Genomic DNA, 24,413 nt, shown 5'->3' with positions numbered 1-24,413 from the left:
AGAATTGGATTGTTTTTATAAAAATTATGGACCAGATTCGTGGTCAGACCATATAATGGTCAAGTTAGGCCAATATGTGCCTTGGATCCAGTAGTTAGAGCAATGTTGTGTGCCTTGCTCGGGGTTAGTGCGTGACTGATCAGCAGCCTAACCTTGGTTTTTAAATTAAAAGTATAGTATCCAATTCTAAATCATAATCCATTGTTCACTTGATATCATAATCATATTCACCTGATGATCATTATTCTCAGTTTTGTCATTGTGACTTGCTAAGCTAGTTAGCTCATTTGTGCGATTTTGTTTATATTCTTTCCAGTTAAAAAGGAACCAGTTGGTAGCAAGGATCCCCAGTCCAGCGCGAGAGCTAGGGGTTCAGGTTGAGAAAGCTGAGCTAGTAGGCTTCTTTTGGGATAATTTAAATTTGTAAAAGTTTGTAATAATGTTTAATACTCAGTTTGAGTTTGAAATAGTTGGGATTTGAACGGTTTGTAATACATTAGTGTGTTTGGCTTGTGTGCATACTTTAACCTGTTGCGGTCCGTGGTGGTTGGTAAGTAGGGTCACTACATGTATTATTATTATCTTTATTATTGTTATAAACATGTTATAATTAAGGTGTGTGTGTGGACCCCAAACTTCTGACCCGGGTTTGAAGGGCGCCAGAGGTTTGGTATCAGAGCTACAGGTTATAAGTCACTGACACAAGCCTAGCTTGACGGGAATGGGTAGAGGGATAGGATTAGAAGTAAGGTATAGGATGATAGAACGTCGAGAGGTTGAGTGTTATGGTATAACCGGTATTAGTATAGTTTGCGTCGTGGTACGAGATTCTTATATTACGATATGATTTCAGATAGCAGAGATGGCCGACTCTTTTATTCCCGTATCAGCTGATAACTCAGAGCCTTCAGTTGGAGCACCAGCATCGGATCCATGTCCTGTTATTCTACCAGCATTGGCTATTCTACCTCCACCGGTATTGCAGCCCGTACCATTGTAGGCTATTCCACCTCCAGGCATGAGGCCACCTGTCAGAGGACCCCCACCTGCTGATTCAGGCTTTACTAGTCATTCAGTCACAGGAGTACCTTTCCAGTTCTCTTCCTATCATGTCCCATATCATCAGTTTGAGGCTTGCCTTATGGAGCAGCGATTCCTACAGGGTCAGATCCAGGAGTTATTGCATATCATGCGTACCAGAGAGATGGGGAGTGGTGTGAGGCGACTTAGGGAGAGGCTCCAGGCGTTTCGTAGAGCAGCTGCTGTGAGGATTGTTGAGGCTACACATGAGGACATCACCCCTGATTTCCTAGTGGAGTGGGCTAAGTGGGTTCTAGAGGAGCTTGAGGAGATAGGAGGTCCAGATTTGCCATGAGCCAGAGATTCTGAGATGGAGATGTTGAGCAGTGTTGTTATGGTTATGTAGTATGGACAGTAGTGTGTAGTGTGTATCAGTAGACTTTTGAGTTGTATTTATAGACTAGCGATGTTGACTAGTGAGTAGGTTATTGTACCCTTTTTGCTTTTACTTTCGAAGCGTCTTTACGCTTGTACTACCTAAAACTTTTGATCTATATATCAGTACCTTTTCTTTTCCAACACTGTCATTTACTTTATCGCACCTTTTTTACTTTACCTTATTTATTGCACCAGTATACCCTGTGATACCATGTACCCTGTTTTCCATAACTATTTATATTCTGTAAAGAAGCATGCAATTTACTTAGTTAAAACTGTTTTCAAAAGGAGATATTCCTGTTTTACAAAACTTTTCTTTTATACAAAGATTTGATTCAAAAGCTAAATAAATTGATTGATTCTTTACAGAAAATGCCTCCCAGAAGAAATACCCGCACCAACACCCAGAATGAAGAAACCAACAACAACAACAATAACAACCAAGATGATATAAACCAGAATGTGAACCCAGGACCCATGGACCCAGCAATAGCCAGATTCTTCAAATCTTGGCCCAACAAACAGTTCACCTGGCACAACAACAGCAGAGACAGACCAATCCCCAAGTAACTTTCAAAACTTTTCAGGCAGTAAACCCACCAGAATTCAAGGGTTCTTTAGAGCCAATTGAAGCAAATGTGTGGTTAAAGGAAATAGAGAAGGCATTTGCCTTGGTAAAAGTGAAAGATGAGCATAAGGTTGAATTTGCAAGTTACTATCTGAAGAATGAGGCCACCTATTGGTGGGAGATGGTGAAGACATTGGAAAGCACAGATGTTATTTCTTGGGAAAGGTTAAAGGAATTGTTTTTAGAAAAGTATTTTCCTTAGTTTGTTCAGGATCAAATGGAGCTGAAGTTTTTAGAATTAAAGCAAGGGAACATGTCGGTAACAGATTATGAGGGGAAGTTTGAGGAATTGTCAAGGTATGTGCCGTCGTATGTTGATATTGATAGAAAGAAAGCTAAGAGATTCCAGCAAGGCTTGAAGCCATAGATCAGAGGGAAGGTAGCTATTTTTGAATTGGATACCTATGCCGGAGTTGTACAGAAAGCTATGATCACAGAGACAGAGAGTGAGATGTTCCAGAAAGAAAAGGAAAGCAAGAAAAGGAAAGTTGGGGGAAGTGAGGGTCAGTCACAAACAGGGAAGTTTCCAAATTTTAAGAAGGGCAAGTTTCTGCCAGGGAAAAATTTTAATTTCAGGAGATAAAATGCAGGAGACGGAGGCCAGGGCAATCTTCCAGCTAATGTGAATCAGCCGAATCAGTTAAGATTAACTTTTCCAGATTGTCAAGTATGTGGAAAGAAGCATGGAGGAGTTTGTAACAAGTTGAATGTGGTATGTTTGAAATGCAACCAGAAAGGGCACTACTCGAGGGAGTGCCAAAATCATCCAGCAAGAGAGCCAGCAAATAAGGTTCAGCCTATCCGGAATCCAGCCGTGAAGGTTCCAGTCATTGGATTTACATGCTTTAAATATGGGAAGCCAGGACATATGGCCAGGGATTGCAAGACACCAGCCCCAGTCAGTAATGTATTAAGGATTATGGGATCTACCCCAACAGTGAATGAGACTTCGAGGGCTAGAGTTTTTGACGTGTCGGTGAAGGATGCGATCCAGGATGCGGATGTCGTGGCAGGTACGCTTAATGTGAATTCTTTATGTACCAAAGTGTTAATAGATTCGGGAGCAACTCGATCATTTGTTTCACAAGATTTTGTTAGTAAGTTAAATTGTCCAGTTGGGTATTTAAATGAAATAATGACTGTGGAATTCGCAAATCAAGAACGTGTAGCTGTTAACCAAGTTTGTGGGAATTGTGAGATTGAGATTTCTGGTAGTAAGTTTTGTGTAGATTTGATACCGTTTAAGTTAGGAGAATTTGATGTTATATTAGGAATGGATTGGTTATCTAAGCATGATACTCAGATAGATTGTCGAAATAAGAAAGTAATGGTGAAAACGCCAGACGAAAGAATAGTAACGTTCAAGGGACAGAAGCAGGTAAAGAAGTTCTTAACGATGATTCAAGCCAAGAAGTTACTACTACAAGGATGTGAGCATTTCATAGCATATGTGATCGACAGAAGTCAGGAGCCAGCAAAACTTGAAGATATTCCAGTTGTGAAGGAATTTCCCGACGAGTTACCAGGACTTCCTCCAGATAGAGAAATTGAATTTGCAATCGACCTAGCACCTGGAACCGAACCAGTATCCAAGGCCCCGTATAGAATGGCGCCCGTTGAGATGAAAGAGTTAGCAAATCAATTACAAGAGCTGTTCGAGAAAGGAGTAATCAGACCCAGCGTATCCCCGTGGGGTGCACCGGTATTATTTGTCAAGAAGAAAGATGGAAGCATGAGACTGTGCATCGACTATAGAGAGCTCAACAAGTTGACAATCAAGAATAAGTATCCGTTACCCAGAATTGATGATTTGTTTGACCAATTGAAGGGAGCCAAGTATTTCTCTAAAATCGATTTAAGATCGGGATATCATCAACTGAAAATTAAACCAGAAGTTATACCAAAGACAACTTTCAGAACAAGGTATGGACATTATAAATTTCTAGTAATGTCTTTTGGATTGACCAACGCCCCAGCAGCGTTTATGGACCTGATGAACAGAATTTTCAAGGAATATTTGGACAAGTTCATTATAGTATTTATAGACGATATTTTGATCTATTCAAAGACGGAGGAGGATCATGCGGAACATTTAAGGACAACTTTGGAGATTTTAAGGAAAAAGAGGTAATATGCTAAATTGTCGAAGTGTGAGTTTTGGCTACAGGAAGTTCAGTTCTTAGGACATATAGTCAGTAATGAAGGGATCAAAGTGGACCCGGCAAAGATTGAGGCAATTACGAATTGGGAAAGACCGAGAACACCCACTGAGGTAAGAAGTTTCTTGGGATTGGCAGGATATTATCGACGATTCGTTCAGAATTTCTCAAGAATTGCAACACCATTGAGAAAGCTTACACGAAAGAATGAAAAGTTTATATGGAATGACAAGTGCGAAGAAAGTTTTCAGGAATTGAAACGGAGATTAATCACAACACATATTTTGTCACTGCCAGACGATCAAGGGAATTTCGTAATTTATAGCGATGCTTCTTACAAAGGATTAGGATGTGTTCTTATGCAGCACGACAAGGTGATTGCGTATGCGTCAAGGAAATTAAAACCACACGAACAGAAGTACCCTACTCATGATTTGGAGTTAGCAACTATAGTTTTCGCTTTAAAGATTTGGAGACATTATTTGTATGGAGAAAAGTGTGAGATTTTCATGGATCACAAAAGTTTGAAATATATATTTACCCAGAAGGAACTTAATATGAGATAAAGGAGATGGTTAGAATTGATCAAAGATTATGATTGCTCGATTAATTATCATCCCGGTAAGGCAAACGTTGTAGCAGATGCGTTAAGTCAGAAGGAAAGGTTAAATGTGTTATCCGTACCTGAAGAGATATATAAAGAATTTCAAAAATTGGAATTGGAGATTAGAATTTGCAAGCCTGAGGAAGCAAAAGTGTACGGTATGATTTTCCAACCGGAGTTATTGGAGAAAATAAAGAAATGCCAGAAAGAGGTAATGGATCAAGATATAAATAGTTTGGTAGGTGAGGAATTATGCACGCAACAAGATGATCAAGGTATTATTAGGTTTTCTTCAAGAATTTGGATTCCACCAGTGACGGAGCTGAAAAATGAAATTTACAAGAGGCACATAGTTCAAGGTATTCCATCCATCCAGGGAGTACCAAAATGTACAAAGATTTAAAGAAGAATTATTGGTGGCCAGATATGAAGAGGGAAATTGCGGAATGGGTTAGTAAATGCTATACATGTCAGAGAGTTAAAGCAGAGCATCAGAGACCAAGCGGATTGCTACAGCCGTTGGAGATTCCAGAGTGGAAGTGGGAACATATTACCATGGATTTCATAGTTAGATTACCAAGGACAAGGGCTAATCATGATGCCATTTGGGTTATAGTAGATAGACTTACCAAGTCAGCTCATTTTCTGCTTATAAATGAACGATTTTCGCTCGACAAGTTAGTTCATATGTACTTGAAAGAGATCGTAGTTCGTCATGGAGTTCAAGTGTCTATTGTATCTGATCGAGATCCAAGATTTAATTCAAGATTTTGGAAGAGTTTTCAAGAATGTTTGGGAACAAGATTGAATATGAGTACGGCCTATCACCACCAAACGGATGGCCAAAGTGAAAGAACGATCCAGACAATCGAGGACATGCTACGTGTTTGTGCTATTGATTTCAAAGGAAGTTGGGACGAGCATTTACCCCTGATAGAGTTTGCTTATAAGAACAGTTACCACACCAGCATTGGGATGCCACCTTATGAAGCCCTTTATGGACGCAAATGTAGATCTCCAGTATATTGGGACGAAGTAGGAGAACGCAAAATACTCGTACCCGAATTGGTGCAGCAGACAAAGGAAGTTGTTGAAATAATCCAGAAAAGATTAATAGCCGCACAAGATCGTCAAAGTATTGAGAAATAAAGTGGTAAAGTTAGTAAGAGTATTGTGGAGAAACCCAAAGGTTGAAGTGTCAACCTGGGAGTTAGAAAGTGATATGAGAGAAAAGTACCCTCATTTGTTTTCTTAGAGATTCTGAGGACAGAATCCTTTTAAGGGGGGAAGGATGTAATATCCGGGATATATCGTGTAATTATTTTTGCTATTATATAATTATTATGTGTGTTCAGTATCTATTCTGTGAGCTAATTGTTAAGTGTTATCTGTACTTGAATATTCAAAAATAATATAAATTGAGTATTTTAATTTTTATATGTCCAAAATAAAATAAAGATAATTGTCATATCTTCCTAATTATTTTTATGTTGGTTTATGGATTTATAAGAATCATATGAAATTTCTAAAATCTTTTTCCAGGTAATTAAAATCTATTTTATAAAAACGGGAACCAACCGACGTCAACCGTTGTTATGTTTTTGGAACCCGAAACTCTTTCGAGAACTCCTTCCTAACCCAATTGTAATATTCCGAGCATATTCCATGTTTCGACTTTTTCGATCCGGCGTACGGTTTGTCCTGCGCGGGTCCCGGCATAACATTTTCGAAACAATATTTGTTTCGGTAAATCAATAGAACCCGTATTTTCGATAAACGGGAGCTTTTTATTAAACTATCATAATTATCAGTTCGTAATACGTGTAACCATGCGTTGAGACCAAGACCGCAGTACAAATTGTAGTGATTTGGATAATTATCCCAAAAACCGATACCGTTTGGATCAGTTTTTACAAATAAACGTACCGTTTTATATCCGGAATGATCAAGCGGGATCCTAATTTTCTGTAATTATAAATAGCCTTTTACCGTATTTTATTTCGTATCAAAATCATTTGCAGACAGATAATTATATAATTTTCAGAGAAAAACCCTAATTTCCTAAAACAGTTCTAAGAATCAAACAAGCATTTGGAGGTGTTATTGAATTCGGTTTGGAAAGCTCGAGTAACCAATCTAAAGGTCTTGAAGAGCTCTACCAGATTCTGTAATCCATACACCTGCAGAAATCAAGGTTATTTTTCTAAAAATTTATTTATTTTCGAATTTATTTTATTAAAAATATGAATTTTTGTTCGGATGATTGTTTGTATGATTTGATGATTGCATGTTGTAGAGCTTGTTTTCCTGATGATTTTCATATGTCATACGTCTGATTTGGAGTTCAATAATATGTTAAAATTTGAGTTTGATTTTCGAATTTTAAAATTAGGGTTTATAACCTGTATGAATGTTCTTAATTGAAATTTGGGGGTTTCTTATTCTGTGATAAGTGGATGTTGTGTTATAGTGGGTTGTGTTCTCTGTGAAATTTGCAATCTAGTCGTATAAGTTTCATGAACCAACGAGGTCTGTAGAGAAGGGAGTTGTGTTTTGAAGTTTTCTGATGTTCGCCGGAAACTGGAAAATTTCACGGCCAAATTCCGGCCAACTCAGGGATTGTTAGGATGAATTGATTGCATGGTTGTGTTCCTGGTAACCTGTAGATGTGATCTGGAGGTGTTGGTGGGGTGAGGATGCCGGGAACGTGTTCTCCGGCCATCCCCGACTTTTTCCGGCGACTAGACTGCAAAATTGCAGTTTGGTCCCTGCAGTTTTGAAAACGATGCAGTTTGGTCCCTGTAGTTTCCAGACTTTGCAAAAATTGGATTTCTGTTTTAAAAATGTTTAAAAATCATATTTCCTATTTATTTTTATTATAAAAATTCATTTTTAATTTCTGAAAATTTTAAAATTATTATTTTAATTCTGAAAATTATTTTTAATTCACAAATAAATCTAAATTAATTAGTTAATTAATTCCAGTTAATTTCTAATTGATTGATTGGTCAATTAATTCGAAAATTAATTTATTAAATTATTTATTAATTGATTTTAATTAATTATTTAATAAGATTTAATTATTTAAAAATGATTTAAAAATTCTGAAAAATGGTTTCAAGCTTTAAAATATTATTCTAAATTATTTCCAAGGCTCGATAATTATTCTAAAATTATTTCGGAGCCAGAATTGGCCAACCGAACCCTGTTTATTAACCCGAAATTGATCCAACGACCCGTTTTAATTCCGAAAAATGTTTTAAAAATCATTATAAATACCAGAAAGCCTATTTATGACCCGAGACTTCTTTATAAATAATATATCATTGATTACGTGATGTATTATGTGCTATATGTGACTTGTTAATTGACTATCGGTCTATATATTCGGTGTTTACTTGATTATCGCATAACTTTCAGTCCGTTAATCGGATTTGGGTAAAACGAAGGGTAAATAGAAGTATGTGTTGAATAGAATTGCATGAGTAAATTATTGATAGATGCTTATGATATATGAGCAGAAGAGGCAAGATGTAGGAAAGGGAAACAGATAGTTGAGGAGTAAGACGCTTGTGATTGGAAGAGAGTGCAGTGTAGTAAGCTAATCTCAGGCAAGTATTCTGAACTTTCTCGAGATATTGTAGTATTTGATAGTCAGATTGATATTGCAAGTGCTTTGAAGCACTGAAACCTAAACTCTGATTCCAGTTATTGTTATTGAGCCATAAACCTTATTCTTTCTAATTCATTGATTGTTGAATACCTAAACACAAGTCTCAAGTATACGATATTACTCCACAAATACATGTAAACAAAATCCCAAACACTGAACTGAATTACTTGTACATTCAATCATTGTATCCTATGCTTTGAAAGCCCAAATCTTTGAAACCCTGAAATGTTGATTCCTTTGTTATCCAATTCTTTCATTACCCAGCATTCAAACTTTTAAATTGCCTTATTGATCCTTACAAGGATTAAAACCCTTTCATTGTTAAACATTTATTGTTGTTAATGATTTCGGTTATTGTTTTTTATTGCATATTCTGTTATTATATTAGAATTGGATTGTTTTTATAAAAATTATGGACCAGATTCGTGGTCAGACCATATAATGGTCAAGTTAGGCCAATGTGTGCCTTGGATCCAGTAGTTAGAGCAATGATGTGTGCCTTACTCGGGGTTAGTGCGTGACTGATCAGCAGCCTAACCTTGGTTTTTAAATTAAAAGTATAGTATCCAATTCTAAATCATAATCCATTGTTCACTTGATATCATAATCATATTCACCTGATGATCATTATTCTCAGTTTTGTCATTGTGACTTGCTGAGCTAGTTAGCTCATTTGTGCGATGTTGTTTATATTCTTTCCAGTTAAAAAAGAACCAGTAGGTAGCAAGGATCCCCAGTCCAGCGCGAGAGCTAGGGGTTCAGGTTGAGAAAGCTGAGCTAGTAGCCTTCTTTTGGGATAATTTAAATTTGTAAAAGTTTGTAATAATGTTTAATACTCAGTTTGAGTTTGAAATAGTTGGGATTTGAACGGTTTGTAATACATTAGTGTGTTTGTCTTGTGTGCATACTTTAACCTGTTGCGGTCCGTGGTCGTTGGTAAGTAGGGTCACTGCATATATTATTATTATCTTTATTATTCTTATAAACAAGTTATAATTAAGGTGTGTGGACCCCAAACTTCTGACCCTGGTTTGGAGGGCGCCACATTAATTTGTTAGCATGTTTTTAGGTTGGGTTTTTTTTTTAAATTTTGTTATTTACAAAAAGTGTTCTAATGATCAGTAAATCTAAATATAGCAGTATTAATAAAATATGATTTTAGATTGTACTCTTTTGAAAATTATGGTGTTGTATTAAAATTAAGAGTGAGTATTTACATCTAGAAGTTTATGTTTGTTTTGTCAAAACTTTTACTGTGAATATATAAAGTTTTATTTTTAAGTAATTTATGTTTTATAGATAATTAGGATCTACTTATTCAAGTAATTTGTATTTTTGGATTTTATATGATGTATAAAATTTGCATATGTGTGTGGTTGGAAAGTACATTCTTAAACCTAAATGTTAAATATTGTTGTTAATATAGTTAATTATTAAATATTAGTAGATTTATTATATATACAAATATATATATATATATATATATATATGAGTTGGGTTCTTGTGGTGACACTTAATAATTGGTACTCACGTTAGATTAAAAAAGATGTGCTGTCCAAGGGCATGTACATGAAGGGGCCAGGGACATTAAATTTTTAATTTTGAAATGTAGTACTTTTGAATAAATTTGAAATATAACTAGCATGCAAAACATAAAATTTATATTTATAAGAACAACATATAGACATAGAGTATAACATCATTAAATTATATATTATTAAGTATGTCATATAATAGAATGTGGCGAAAAATTTATTTAATAAATTCAGAAATACAAATTTTTTAGCACAAGAAACCTTTCACTTATAATTAAAATTAAAAACATAAATTGCCTAGTATTCAACCCTTTCACTTATAATTCAAATTCTCTTATAGTTAAAATTAAACAACATAAATTTTATTGACAATAACATTAAAAATAAAGTTTTTGAATAAATTATAATATATAAATAACCCAACTTATTTATCTTGTATTAAAGTTTAGCTAATTGATTTTTATTATAAATGTGCATATTACATTGTTATATAATTGTTAGGCTCCTTTCAATATTAAAAACAATTTTAATTAACAAATGAGAAAAATGAAACCCAATAAATGATAAGATAAAAAAGTTATGCTATATTAAGATTGTAGAAAGGGGCGTTTATTGGTCCAATCTCTTTAGAAAAGAAAAGAGTTATCAGGCAAAAAAACCAAATAAACTTGTTACTTTTTTACATATTAACCTTTTAAACTTTTTATTAGCCAAAAAAATCAACTAACTATGCTAAATTCTAAAATTTTAGTTCAAAATTTTAGTTCAAATTGAATAAACAAAACTAACTAAGGTTATATCTAGTGCTAAAGTGGATTAACCATGTGGGCAGTGTACAAATGTTTTTTAAGTATTATTAATTTAAAATAATAATTGATTCTTTTTTTGTAATTTAACCTACATAAGAAAAATGGATAAACAATAAAGATGAATGGTGTCTACGTCCCCAACTTAATGGTATCTCCATAGAACTTAATTATATTTATATATATATATATATATTCACACCAAAATAATATCATGTTTAGTTTGCCTAAATTTTTTCCTCTAAAATTGTTAAAACAATTATTGAATTTTATGTTATATATAAAATTAGCATAAGTTTGTGTTTGTAAAATATATATTTATACTTATATGTTAAATGGTGTTGGTGAAATATTTAATTGTAAGTATTTTTGTTTTGTTGTATTTGTTTTTAGGCTGTGTTCTTTACAAAGAGTGTTCTAGCATATGTGCACTAATGATCCAATAAATAGTCATTAGTGTAGTAAAATTGTTTAATATATTAGATTATGTGGTTTACTATAGTTATGTGAAAGTAATATGTCATGACAATATAATGTGTGCATATATGAAATCTTATAGTAGTTTTAACACTTTGCTGGCTCCAAATTTAATATCTTTGATAACATTCAAGTACTTAAAGTTAAATTGTAAGATAAAAAATATTGTAGTATATGTGTGGTGATATTAGTATAATAATATTAATTTGTTTTTTATAATTATAGTAATAATATTGAGCTATAATATTGGTTTTGAACAATATTATGAGTCAATGTTCCTTCCCTCATAGTAGCCTGTGTAGTATTCTCTACCACCTATCCTAATAACAATTACAAATATATTAATAAAATTATAATATGAAATGATGAGAATGAATTGATTTTTCCTAAAAAAACTAAAAAAAGCTGTCTTACATAGATAAAGAGATAATATAGGTTGAAATTGGTAGAAAAAAAATTTATCTTTATAAATGTATAATAATTTTAGGTTATCAAAAAATTAGGTAAAAATTTTAAAATAAGAAGAAGAATAGATAATATATTTTTTATATTATCATCAGGTGTAATAATGTACTAAGACTACTTGTATCTTATCTTCTACTTATAGTAGTATTTGTACTATGTATTTAACAAACATTAAGTGTGGAGGCTCCATGTCCTTCCATATGTAGAGTGGCCTCCAACGTTATTATTTTATATTATTATATTATGGTTTGTAATGTTAATATAGGTGTGCCAAGGGTGGGGTTTGGGTGTCACAAGACTATTATTTTAAAAATAGTTGTTTGTGTACTTGTGTGTTAAGTGTATAAACACTAGAGAATAATAATTTTAAAAAATATAATAAGAAAAATAGGCATATAATTTTTTCTTATCCTTTATCTTTGGTGTTTAAATATTAATTTAAAATTTATTATTTTTCGGTCATGCAGTTGAGAATAAAATAATAAATATAAATGATAAATGATAATAATTCCCCTATTTCAATGTCAAATTGATCTATATCTCTTTGCTTCATGTAAGAGTTCATACCAATTGTTAATTTATTTAATTAAAAATATTTATATTTAGATATGTAAATTTTTGTGAAGTATAAAACATAAAATAGTTAAGTAGTTTAATTATCAATTCTATACGTCACAAAAGCATGTATTCTTTGGAAAATTATGGTGCTGTATTAAAATTTATAGTGACTATTTATAGGTAAAAAATAATGTTTGTTTAGTGAAAACAATGTATAAAGTTTTATTTGTTAAGTAGTTTATATCTTATAGATAGTTAGGTTGTACTGATTATGAAAAATAAAATTGGCACCCAAATAATATCATATTTAGTTTGATTAATTTTTTTTTAAAAGTGTTAAAACAATTGTTGATTTAATGTGATGTATTAAATTGGCACATTGTAAAATATATTCTTAACCATAGATGTTAAATGGTGGTGTTAAAATATATAATTATTATAAGTAGGGGTAGTTGTGTCCTTTACAAAGTTAGTATTTAAATTTATATAAATGTAGGTTTGTTTACTAGAAAGTTTGTGAATAAACATTATGGTTATATGTATGTATGTTAGATTAGATTAGGTGTTTATATAAATTTAGATATGTTATTCATTTAGGTTTTAACTTTCTACACTTTTATGTGTTAGATAATATTAGGTTGAAATAAATTCAAGTATTAAATTAGAGTTCTATCTGCCTACACACACCTATCAGGTCATAATATGCCATCAAGATTATATATATATTAAATTAAATCAATGATTAGATTGAAAACTTAAAAAAAGTAGTTGATTTCATTGTGGCATTGTTAGTCCGTGATATGTGATGATGCATTGAAGAAGTCTACAGCAAATCAGATTGTTAGTTAGTTAGATAAGTATTAGAATTTTGTTTAATATTAACTTAGTTAACCGGATAACGTTTGACTTATCTTTTCAAAACAAACTCTATTTTGGATAAACCTAATCTATTCGAAATATCCAATCTTTAACAAGTTTATCTTTTTCAAGAAATAAACTAACGGATTACTGGTTTATACTCATTCAAATATTTCAAACCTAATCTTATCTTTTTATCTTCAAAAGAGTTTGAAATACAATCTATCAGTTACATGTATTCTATATATAACCGACTTGATGTTTTCCAGAAAGACACAACTCTTTACACTTTCAATCTTATTCTTTTATGAGAAAAACACTCTCTTGATTACATACATTGCTTATCCAGTTAATTAAGAGTTATAGTCGAGTTGTAATCATTCATATCATAATCTTTGTATTTGTAAGAAAGGTGTATTGTATCACTTGTCCCGGATTATGGGAAGTTTGATTACAAGATCAAGGCCAAGTAGTTGTGTCCTAGGTAGTTGTGTGCTAGGGAAAAGGTTCTTTCAATTAGTCCAAGATTATAATCAAGGAAAGTTTGTAAGTACTTTATTTTAAGTGGATATAATACATTCTCTATGCTAGTTGGCATGGGGACATGGATGTAGGCCAGAGACTAGGTATAGGGGTCGGACCAAGTGAAAAACTCTTGGTGTTCTTGCATTATTTTATTTCCCGCATTGCACGTTTCAGTTTCTATAATTTACATTCTGCTGTTAATATGGTCTGTCTCATTTAGATTCAGTCTGTCTAATTTGCAATAGAGACTGTCCCATTTGTGAATAGTCGTACTTTAACTGTAAATCGATTGTGCCTACGAATTTCATTTGGTATTAGAGCAGGTGCATTTAACCTGTCTTTTAGTGACTATTTTGCTAGCGATCCATGGCGCAATCAGAACGTGTGTCAATCAATATCCCTCCTCTCTTAATTGGAGCTGAAAATTACAAAGACTGGAAATTTCGAATGAAGATTTTTCTTCAGCGAGATGCTTATGAATGGGATGCTGTTGAGAATGGCATAAATATTCCTATGAAAGAGGGAAAGCCAAAGCCTCTAAAGGATTTGTCTCCTGAAGAAGTCAATGCTTTGAACTACAATGCTAAAGCCATAAATGCCCTTCTAAGTGGAATGGCTGCAACAGAACTACACAAAGTTTCTACATGTACTACGGCTAAACAAATCTGGGATACTATCCAAGTTAGCCTCGAAGGAACGTCTAAGGTACATGAAGTGAAACTTAGTATGCTAATAAATGATTATGAAGCTTTCAGGTTGGAACGAGATGAAAGTGTCAAAGATGCTCAAGGAAGGTTTTTGACCTTGATGAATTCAATCTCACTACTCGACAAGATTATTCCTCAAGATGAAATCAACAGAAAAATCCTCAGAGCTATGCCTAAGAAGTTCTCCTCAAAGGTCACCATCCTTCAGGATTCTCCATCCATATCAACTATGGAAACTCTCACTCTATTCAGTGAATTAGAGGAATTCGAGAACCAGCTACGTAGATATGATGAAGAAGATGAAGCCCCCAGGAAAAAGACTCTAGCTCTTAATGTAGATGCAGGTGATTCTTCTGAAGATTCTGATGAGAAGATTGCACTTCTCAGTAAGAAGTTCCACAAATTTTTGGCCAAAAAGAATGCATCTAAACGACCCATGAAGTCTTCATTTCCAAAGAAAGAATTCAGACCTAGTTCATGCCAGGAAAGCAAAAATAATCAAAACAAGGATGCATGTTTTGAGTGTGGAAATAAAGGTCATTTCAAGAAGGACTGCTACAAGCTTAAAGCCAAAAAGAAAGCTTTGCTGGACTTGAATACGACTCTAGTGACAATGATGAGGTACATACTGTTCAAATTAATAAAAAATGATATATATCTCAGGATGTACTAACCTTGGAGGCTCAAAATACAAAGTTAAAAGAAAAGAATGCTTATCTTAAACAAGCATTGAGTGAGGTTCTTAATGAGATTAATGATTCCATCAAAGATGAATCCTTGGTAGAAGAGAACAAGCTGTTATTTGAGAAGGTCTCTAAGCTGAAAGAAGAAGTCAACTACCTCAAGAATGAGATCGAGATGAAAGATGCATGTCTTGATGCATTAAAAAAGGAAACTTTTTCAGCCAAATCAAATGCATCTTCTGATTCTACAGTTCCTAAACTCGAGCAAAAGGTTGCCCAGCTGGAAACTGATCTAGCCAAATGTTTCCATGGAGAAGGAACCTTGAATGCCTTACTTACCCAACATAAATCTTCTCTTGAAAAATATGGCTTGGGGTATGGATCAGCCAAGAAGAAAGTGTTTCAAAGTGGCTACAAAAGAACTCCTATGAAATACAAGATGCCTTATGAAAAATGTCAAGACTGTGGCAAATCTGGTCACACTAATTCTGCATCTTGGTTATGTGGTATTAAGGGCCACGATCCTAACTCAACAACTAGATCTAAATCTGTGCATAAATCTGTTAATATTGTTCAAATGTCGATTAAGAAATCTGACAGGCATTTGTATAAGATTTATGATACTAACATTCAAGGACCCAAAGTCATGTGGGTACCTAAGAGATAAAGGATCTTTTGCAGGTATGCTTTAAAGTCCATGTTTCTCGAAACAAGTGGATTATTGATAGCGGCTGCTCTCGTCACATGACTGGAGATAAATCAAAGTTTCTCTCATTAATCGCTAAAGAGGGAGGCTTAGTTACTCTTGGAGATTCCAATACCGTACGTATTGTACGTAAAGGTACCATAGGTAATGATAAGTTTGCTATTAATAATGTTCGTTTAGTTGATGGTCTAAATTATAATCTTATTAGTGTAAGTCAGTTAACTGATGCTGGTCATAGTGTTAAGTTTGATAAAGATGTTTGTTATATTGGTAATAAAGCTAACGAGTTTGCTTTAGTAGCCAAAAAAAAGGGAAACATCTTTGTGTTAGATTTTGATGAGCAGCAAGAAGAAATCTGCCTAGCTACTATTCAAGAACAATAGAATCTGTGGCATAGGCGTCTTGATCATGTTCATTTGGATTTACTTCAAAAGATATATTCACATGAGTTAGTTCGAGGTTTACCAAAGCTGAAATACAAGAAGTCAGAACCATGTTCATCTTGCCAGCTTGGAAAATAGGTGAAAACTTCCTTTATTCACCTGCATCATCTTCCTCGTCTCTTGGAAGATCATTGTTGAAAAGTAACATCTATAGATTCCTCAACAATATGCTTAGACAAATTATAAACTCTATAGGTTTTACTATTCATAGAATAACCAAGAAAAATAGCTTCATAAAATTTAGCATCAAATTTACCATCATTACCAATTGTCTTGAGAACAAAACACTTTGCGCCAAAATCTTGAAGTAACTGATGTTAGGCCTCTTTTTCTTTAGCAATTTGTATGGAGTCTTGTCAAAAATAGGTCTTATCAATACTCTATTCAGAACATAGCATGTTGTGTTGACTGCTTCTGCCCAAAACTTCTAGGTAGCTTACTTTCTTACAACAATGTCCTTACTGTTTCTTGCAATGACCTATTCTTTCTTTCTACAACACCATTTTGTTGTGGAGTCCTTGGAGCCGAGAATTCATGTGATATTCCTCTTTCTTCATAATAAGAAATAAAGTCCTTTTGGAATTCACCACCTCGATAACTCCTTATACCTACAAGCTTTGTATTGAGCTTATTATCAAGTAACTTAATTAGTTTTTCAAACTCAATAAAAGCAACATCTTTAGTACGAAGAAATAATACCCATGTAAAACGAGAATAATCATCAATAATTACAAAACCATATTTCTTACCTCCAATACTTTTATAAGCTTCTAAACCAAATAATTCTAAATGCAAAAGTTCTAAGGGTTTAGAAGTAGATACCATCTTCTTTGCTTTGTGAGTACTTCTAATTTGCTTGCCTAATTGGCATGCTGAACACACCTCAGTCTTGATATACTTGATTTTGGGTAAACCTCTGACTAGCTTCTTCTTTGAAAGCTTATTAAGCAAGTCCATGTGAGCATGACCCAATCTTCTAGGCCAAACATAAAGATCCGTGTCTATTGCAGCAAGACAGCAAGCTGTTTTCTGTAACTCAAACTCCAATATATATATATTTCCTTCCCTTCTAGCAACTAGGGGACTTTGTTAGTACCAATAATAATAATACACATCTCAATACCAAAATCAACCTTATGACCATCATCATATAACCGAATTATACTAAGCAGATTATATTTTAGGCCTTTAACATATTGAACTTTATCAATTGAAATGTATCTATTACCTATTTTACCTTTTCCAAGGATTTGAAGAGTTTTGCTATCACCAATAGTCACTCTTCCACCCTTTTTCATTTGAAGACTCAAGAATTGTGCTTTATCTCCACTCATATGTCTAGTACATCCGATATCCAAGATCCATTGAGTTGATTTAACTTGAGCGGCAAAACACATCTACAAAACAAATAAAACAACTCAATCTTTTTGTACCCAAAGTTTGTTGGGTCCAACATGGTGAGCAGATAAAATATATAAAACATGTAAATCAGATTTCTTTATCCATTTTTGGATAAATCTGGGTAATTTAACTCTGTCAGCTTGATTATAGTAAGTTGTATTTGTTCTTCCATTCTGATCATAGTAAGCTATTTTCTATTTATTTCGTCCATGGTATGATTTCTGTCAATTCTGAACTCTGCAATATTTTTCTAGATGCCCTTTCTTTCCACATCTATTGCATATCTTCCAAGGCATAAAATAATCATAGGGTATGCCATATTTCCCTTCATATCTTAGAGTTTTTTCCTTCTTATTTGGATTCATTCCAATTTCTTCTCTAACTAATGGAATATTTGTGTTGTTCATCATTGATTTGAGACTCTCTTCTCCTTGAACAAAAGATCTCATTCCCCTTTTCAGATCCTCAACTTCCTTTGTGAGCAGACCAATCCTTTTAGCTTGCCGACTATGATTTCAGCTTCTTGAGATGGTTCTTCTGCTTGATTTGTAGGTTCTGCATTTATTGATTCTCTGAGCTTGAACAGCTCCAAACATTCATCCCTTGCTTCAATCTCCTTCTTTACCTCTATGATCTCCATTAATTGAGTCTTGTTTCTTTTGAGGAGAATTTTGTTGAAATTTTCCATATGACTGACTTTAGCGTGAAGATCCTTGATTTTAGCCTCTCTGTTAGCTTGTGTAGGTATTTTCTTTTCAATCCACGTATCCATTTTGCTCATCAAATCTTGTATTATGGTCTTGTGATAATTATTCTTCTCTTTTAGCTTGCTATTTTCAGCTTTAAGAGAGTGATATTCTCCCATATATACATCTTCACATTCCTGCATGGTTAGTGGTTCCAAAATAATATTTTCAGAAGATAAATTATATTTACAAGAGTTTACCTCACTCTGATCTTTCTCTGAATCACTTTCTAGGTAGCCACTTTCTGAATTTTCTCAAACAAAATCATCATCAAGTCCAACTAGGGCAAGATTAACCATGTCTCCACTTGAATCATCGTTGGAAACTGAGTCATCATCACTTCAAGTCATTAAAGCTTTATCTTTCTTCTTATCCTTGAAGACAGATTGTTATTTTGACTTTAATTTATAGCTGTCCCGCTTATAATGGCCTAGATTTCGATATTCAAAGCATGTCTGATCTTTAGATTCCTTGTTGGCCTTCTTGTTGTTGGAAAATTTGCCTTTATCTCTTTTGAGCTTGTTCCTCTTCCCGATCATCTTTCTGATCTTTCTGGATCTTTATCTGATTCATCTTCAGATTCCAATAAGTTGTCATTAGTGTGAAGAGCTAACTGCTTCATTTAAGCAACTGGATATTGCATATAACATGATTGGCTTTCTTTGATTTTGCTTTTAAATTGTTCCAATTCTGCAAAAATAGCCAATTGATCCATAGTATCTATAGTTGGAGTGGATTCTAAATCTGTTACCTTTGGTTCATAGATAAATGGCACAACACTAAGTATCTTCATGTTAATATCCTCTTGAGGGATATGTTTGCCAAGTTGCTTTAAGGGATTCAGATTTTTCTGGAATCTAGCTTGACTTTCTCGAATAGTTTCTCCATCTCGAAGCTTGAAATTTCCGAACTCATTCATTAGTTTGCTCAATTTCACCTTCTTTAATCTCTTGGATCATTCGTGATACAATTTCAGAGTATCCCATATCTCTTTAGATGATTTACATGAAGTATTATACTACCCCATAGTACAAACTTCTCTAGCACTAGTTCACCAAACCCTTGTTTCCCTTAGCCAACTATCCAGCAACTACAGAATACAATTTGAACAATACAAATCGAATGATAAAGTGATTACAACTCAAACTATAGACTCTCTAAGATATAACGTGTATATATAATTCAGAGCCCGATAGTATTTTAGAAACAATAAAGTTCAGTGAGTTGTGAGTGTTCTTGCTGCAATAAGTACATCATAAAAACTTCAAGCAACTTCATATATACACACACACCAACGTTCAAAACAAACTCAACAACTTACATGGGTTATAATCCAATTCTAACGTTTAAGTTCATTGGGATAATTTCCAACGTTCATGTATACATTTGACAGAAGAGAGAAAGAAAGAAAAATGATCAGAAAAAGTCTCTTCTATTTTGACAGAGTATAAAACATTTTTAATCAGATTTGTAGGAGATATTGTTTAAAGATAAAACAAACTTCTACAAATTAGGAACTGTTTTGAAACTGGAAAACATTTTATAACTGAGCTCTAGTATGTATAAACCACATATAATATAATAGAGAAGTCCTTACGATTCGTTAGAAGAAATTCCTCAAATTTCTCCTTAAATATTTGTTTCCTTGTTGAATGTGGATTGTCCGACTTGGCTTACTATTATTCTGAATAAGGTGATCATAGCTTGCTGAAATAGATCACTGTCTTATGACAGCTTGCTGCCATGATACTTAAACAACAATGTCATTAAGCTGATATATCCTGCAATCATTCTCAAATAAAAACTCTCAAATAGCAACATGATGCCTTGATGTGTTGTGATCATCAAAAACTAAGGAGTTACATGAATATGTGTCTGATATTGATATGTATATATAATAAAATATGGTAGTTATTATAAATTTATTTATACTCAATAATTTTAACAGTGGAATAATATTAGATTTTTTAAACTTTAAAAACATATATTTTTTGGAAAATTATGGTGTTGTATTAAAAGTGTGTGACAGTGAATATTTGCATGTAAAAGTTTATTTTTGTTCAGCCAAAACTTTTACTCTCAATGTATATAGTTTTATTTGTTAACTAGTTTTGGGATTTATTGGTTGGTAGGTTTTAATTATTCACAAAATTAACATAGGTGTGTTATTGAAAAATATATATTTAAACCTAGATGTCAAATAATGTTAATGAAATAATTATTTGTAATTGTAAATATTAGTATATGTGTATAAAGTAAGTATTAGTATTTTTTTTAATTTGTTAGCATGTTTTTAGGTTGTGTTTTTTTAAAATTTAGTAACTTACAAAAAGTGTTCTAATGATTAGTAAATCTAAATATAGCAGTATTAATAAAAATGATTTTAGATTGTACTCTTTTAAAAAATATGGTGTTGTATTAAAATTAAGAGTGAGTATTTACATCTAGAAGTTTATGTTTGTTTTGTCAAACTTTTTACTCTGAATATATAAAGTTTTATTTTTAAGTAATTTATGTTTTATAGATAGTTAGGATCTACTTATTCATGAAATTTGTATTTTTGGATTTTATATGATGTATAAAATTGGCATATGTATGTGGTTGGAAAGTACATTCTTTTTTTGCTAAATTAAGTATATATCAACAAAAGAACCAAGAACAACATGGAATCTACCCTATGCTCTATGACAAACAATAGAGAAACTATCTATAACGAATCTAGCAAAGATTGGATATAGAAAGCAAAAAAGCAGGAGCAACAATCAACTAAAAAGAAACCTACTACAAACTAATGCAAGGAATAAGACTAGGTCTATTAATTACAAACTTAGAAAACCAAACACAGCTTTAGCAGAAACATCGTTGTTGATTCCTTTGAGGAGCTTCCCGGGACCAAAAATACCAGAATCATGAGCTCGAGCATTTCGCTCCCTCCAAACATGATTGCAGAAAATCTGGGTATAGCAAAGTGTGACAATAATCTTAGGCTTGTCAGGGACCTCATCCAGGTAAATGAGAAAGTTATCCCAGGAGTCACCAATAATAGACATCCCCAAAGATGCCATAAGGATGCCCAAAATCCACCTACTGTACGAGTAATGGAGAAAGATATGTGAAATAGTCTCTCGGGAAGAAATACACAGATAGCATTGCTAAGAATTAACAATACCAAATCCATTGGTGGTGAGCATAACGGTTAATGTGCAGTCTGTGCCAAATCACAAGGTGCCAAGGAACCAAATCACCTTTGAATCTTAAACAGTTCCAAATGTCCTAGGTTTTAGTCTTGATTGCATCACGACCATCCCATAACAAAGTATCAGGACTTGAAGCCAAGGCAGGAGAATCAAAAGTTGAGAGCCAGTGAAGAATGATAGGGTCCAGATGGTGATTTATTGGATTTGCTCGAGGGAGACACTAACTGCCATTGTTAATAATTGCACTAAGTTTATCACCATGATGCATAGCACATTGAGAAATAATTGGAGAGGTCTTGTGAGAGGCTAAGCAAGAATTATGCCACCAGGGATCAAACCAAAGTGAGATTGACTCACCATCACCAACTCGAAAAGAAACAAACTGCAAAGTCAAGGTACGAAGGTTGAGAATTTTTTTCCAGATCCATGAACAGTTCGTAGGAAGCTTAGTTGTCCAAAAATGTTTCCCTTTGATGACAGTTTTGTTAACCCAGGAAGCCCAAAGAGTACTAGAATTAGTGATGACCTTTAGCATGTGACCAATAATTTGAGCCTTGTTCCATTCGAGCATATTTTTTAAACCGAGACCCCCTCCTCACGTGGGAGATAAACTATTTGCCAAGCAATCTTGGCGCCTCCTTTATGATTAATATTTCCACGTCACAAGAATTTAGTAAGGAGAGACTGAATAGTTGAGTGGACTGCTCCAGGTAATAAAAAGTGGTTGCACCAAAAAGCCTCAATAGCACAAACCACATACTTGATGAGTAGAGCTCTCCCAGCCAAAGACAGTAACAAATTAGTCTAAGCATTAAGTCTGTTCATGATTTTGGTGACAAGGGGCATGCAGTCATTCACACCAAGCCTCGAAGTGATCAATGGAACACCAAGGAACCTAATTGGCAAAGTACCTCTGAGAATCAATAAGGAACCAAACCACTCAATAAAATTAGGATCACAGTTGCTTAAAATGATGTTGCTTTTATGGATGCTAGGAGATAGACCACTCCAAAAGGAAAATTTAGCAATCGAATCCATAATTTGCATAACCGAATCACGGGATCCATGAGAGAAAAAGAGAATGTCATCAGTAAAAAACAGGTACGTGAGGCCCATTTCTTTGCAACGCCAATGAAATTTGAAATCCTGAGGGTCTTTGTTGAGGATGCCGGACAATATTTGCATACACATGGCAAAGATATAAGGAGACATTGGATCCCCTTGGCGAATGCCCTTAGACCCGGGAAAAATACCCGTGAATAACACCATTTAGCTTTACAGAAAAGTGAGTAGTGCAAAGACATGCTTTGATCCACCTGATAACAATATCTGGGAAATGAAGCCTAGACAAAATAGCCATAATAAAGTCCCAGTTTAAAGAATCGAATGCCTTATGAAGGTCAATCTTTAGTGCACACTTAGAGGAGCCTGAGTCCCTATCATAGCCACGGAATAATTCTTGAGCAATCAAAATGTTGTCAGATATAGACCTCCCCAGAATAAATACAGATTGAGCAATATCAATGATAGAAGGCATGATTAATTTGAGCCTTGCTGCTATGATTTTGGATATGCATTTATACATAATAGTGCAAAGGGAGAAATGGCGAAAATCACTCATAATAGTGGGCAAATCTACTTTAGGAATAAGGGAGATGAATGTTGAGTTTATACCTGAGGGAAAAACCAAGTCTCAAAAAAATTCTTTACTGAAGGACATAAATCAGGCCTTGTGGTGCTCCAGGTAGCCAAGAAAAATTCGACATTAAAGCCATCAGGCCCGGGAGCCTTATTTTTCTTCATTTTCTTCAAGTTATCAATAATAATAGCATCTGTAACTTGAGCACAAAGCAAAGTAGTCTGGGCCTCAGTAAGGACCTTGCAATCCACAGGCTCCAAATCAATACAAGAGTGAACAATCTCAGGCCCCGACAGGTTTTTGAAGTAACTGACTGCTAAGTTAGAACACAGTAACTGGCCATGCACCATGGTTCCCGAATCCTGAAGAGCTAGCACCTTGTTATGATTCCAATTTGCTTTACATTGTTTGTGGAAAAAAGAGTTATTTCCATCTCCAAGCCCCATCCACTTCACTCTATATTTTTGAAGAAATAAAGATTCCTCCTCGACAAGAGCTATATTGAGCTTCTTAATGAGGTCTTTTTTCAATGTAAGAAGGGTGGGATCTCCGTTATTGATCATACGCATTTGGATATCCTCTAGATTAGCTCTTGCTGTCAGAACATTAGAAAACGATTATAGCAAGGGCCTGAGCATTGTAAAGACCAGGATTTTTCAATAACATCATGAAACCCAGGAATATCAACCATGAAGTTGAAGAACTGAAAAGGTTTGTTGAGCTTTTGAAGTTGCATTGGCTCTTCAAAAAAGATAGAATTGTGGTCCATGATGCCACGAGGTTTGACAAAAACATTTCCCTCGATGAAAGAATTGAACCAGTGACCATTAGCTATTATTCTATCTAAGCGTTTTAGCACAGGGTTATTTGGACGCTTGTTGGTCCAAGTAAATATATTCCCCACTGTACGCACATTATCAAGGCCACAGTTAGCAAGACAATCTTTGAATGCTTGCATTGTTGGCGTCCAATGTTCCCTGCCACAAAAAATATCACCAAGACTAGTAACACAATTGAAATCACCGAGGAGGCACCAAGGTGATGTAGTAGTACTCAAAGACAAGCAATAATCCTACAGAGAAACTCGGTCTATTGCATCATTGAAAGCATACACAAACGATACTAAAAATGAGATGTTCTTTTCT

The 24,413-nt window shown here is 33.9% G+C and overlaps 1 protein-coding gene across 1 annotated transcript; it reads right to left on the bottom strand.

The window, feature by feature from the left end:
- Positions 1-23,297: 23,297 nt before the first annotated feature.
- LOC141679901 (uncharacterized) lies at positions 23,298-23,837 on the bottom strand. Its single transcript, XM_074486265.1, has one exon. The coding sequence runs from the start codon at positions 23,835-23,837 to the stop codon at positions 23,298-23,300; it is 540 nt and encodes a 179-aa protein (XP_074342366.1).
- Between the last annotated feature and the right edge of the window lie 576 nt (positions 23,838-24,413).

Source organism: Apium graveolens, chromosome 8 (genome assembly GCF_009905375.1).
Source record: "Apium graveolens cultivar Ventura chromosome 8, ASM990537v1, whole genome shotgun sequence".
Classification (NCBI taxonomy): domain Eukaryota; kingdom Viridiplantae; phylum Streptophyta; class Magnoliopsida; order Apiales; family Apiaceae; genus Apium; species Apium graveolens.
The sequence above is the reverse complement of the archived record's forward strand: the minus strand, read 5'-3'. Positions and strand labels throughout refer to the sequence as shown.

Coding starts and splice junctions, on each gene's coding strand:
- LOC141679901 (XM_074486265.1), bottom strand. CDS start 23,837: ATGCGTATGATCAATAACGGAGATCCCACCCTTCTTACATTGAAAAAA.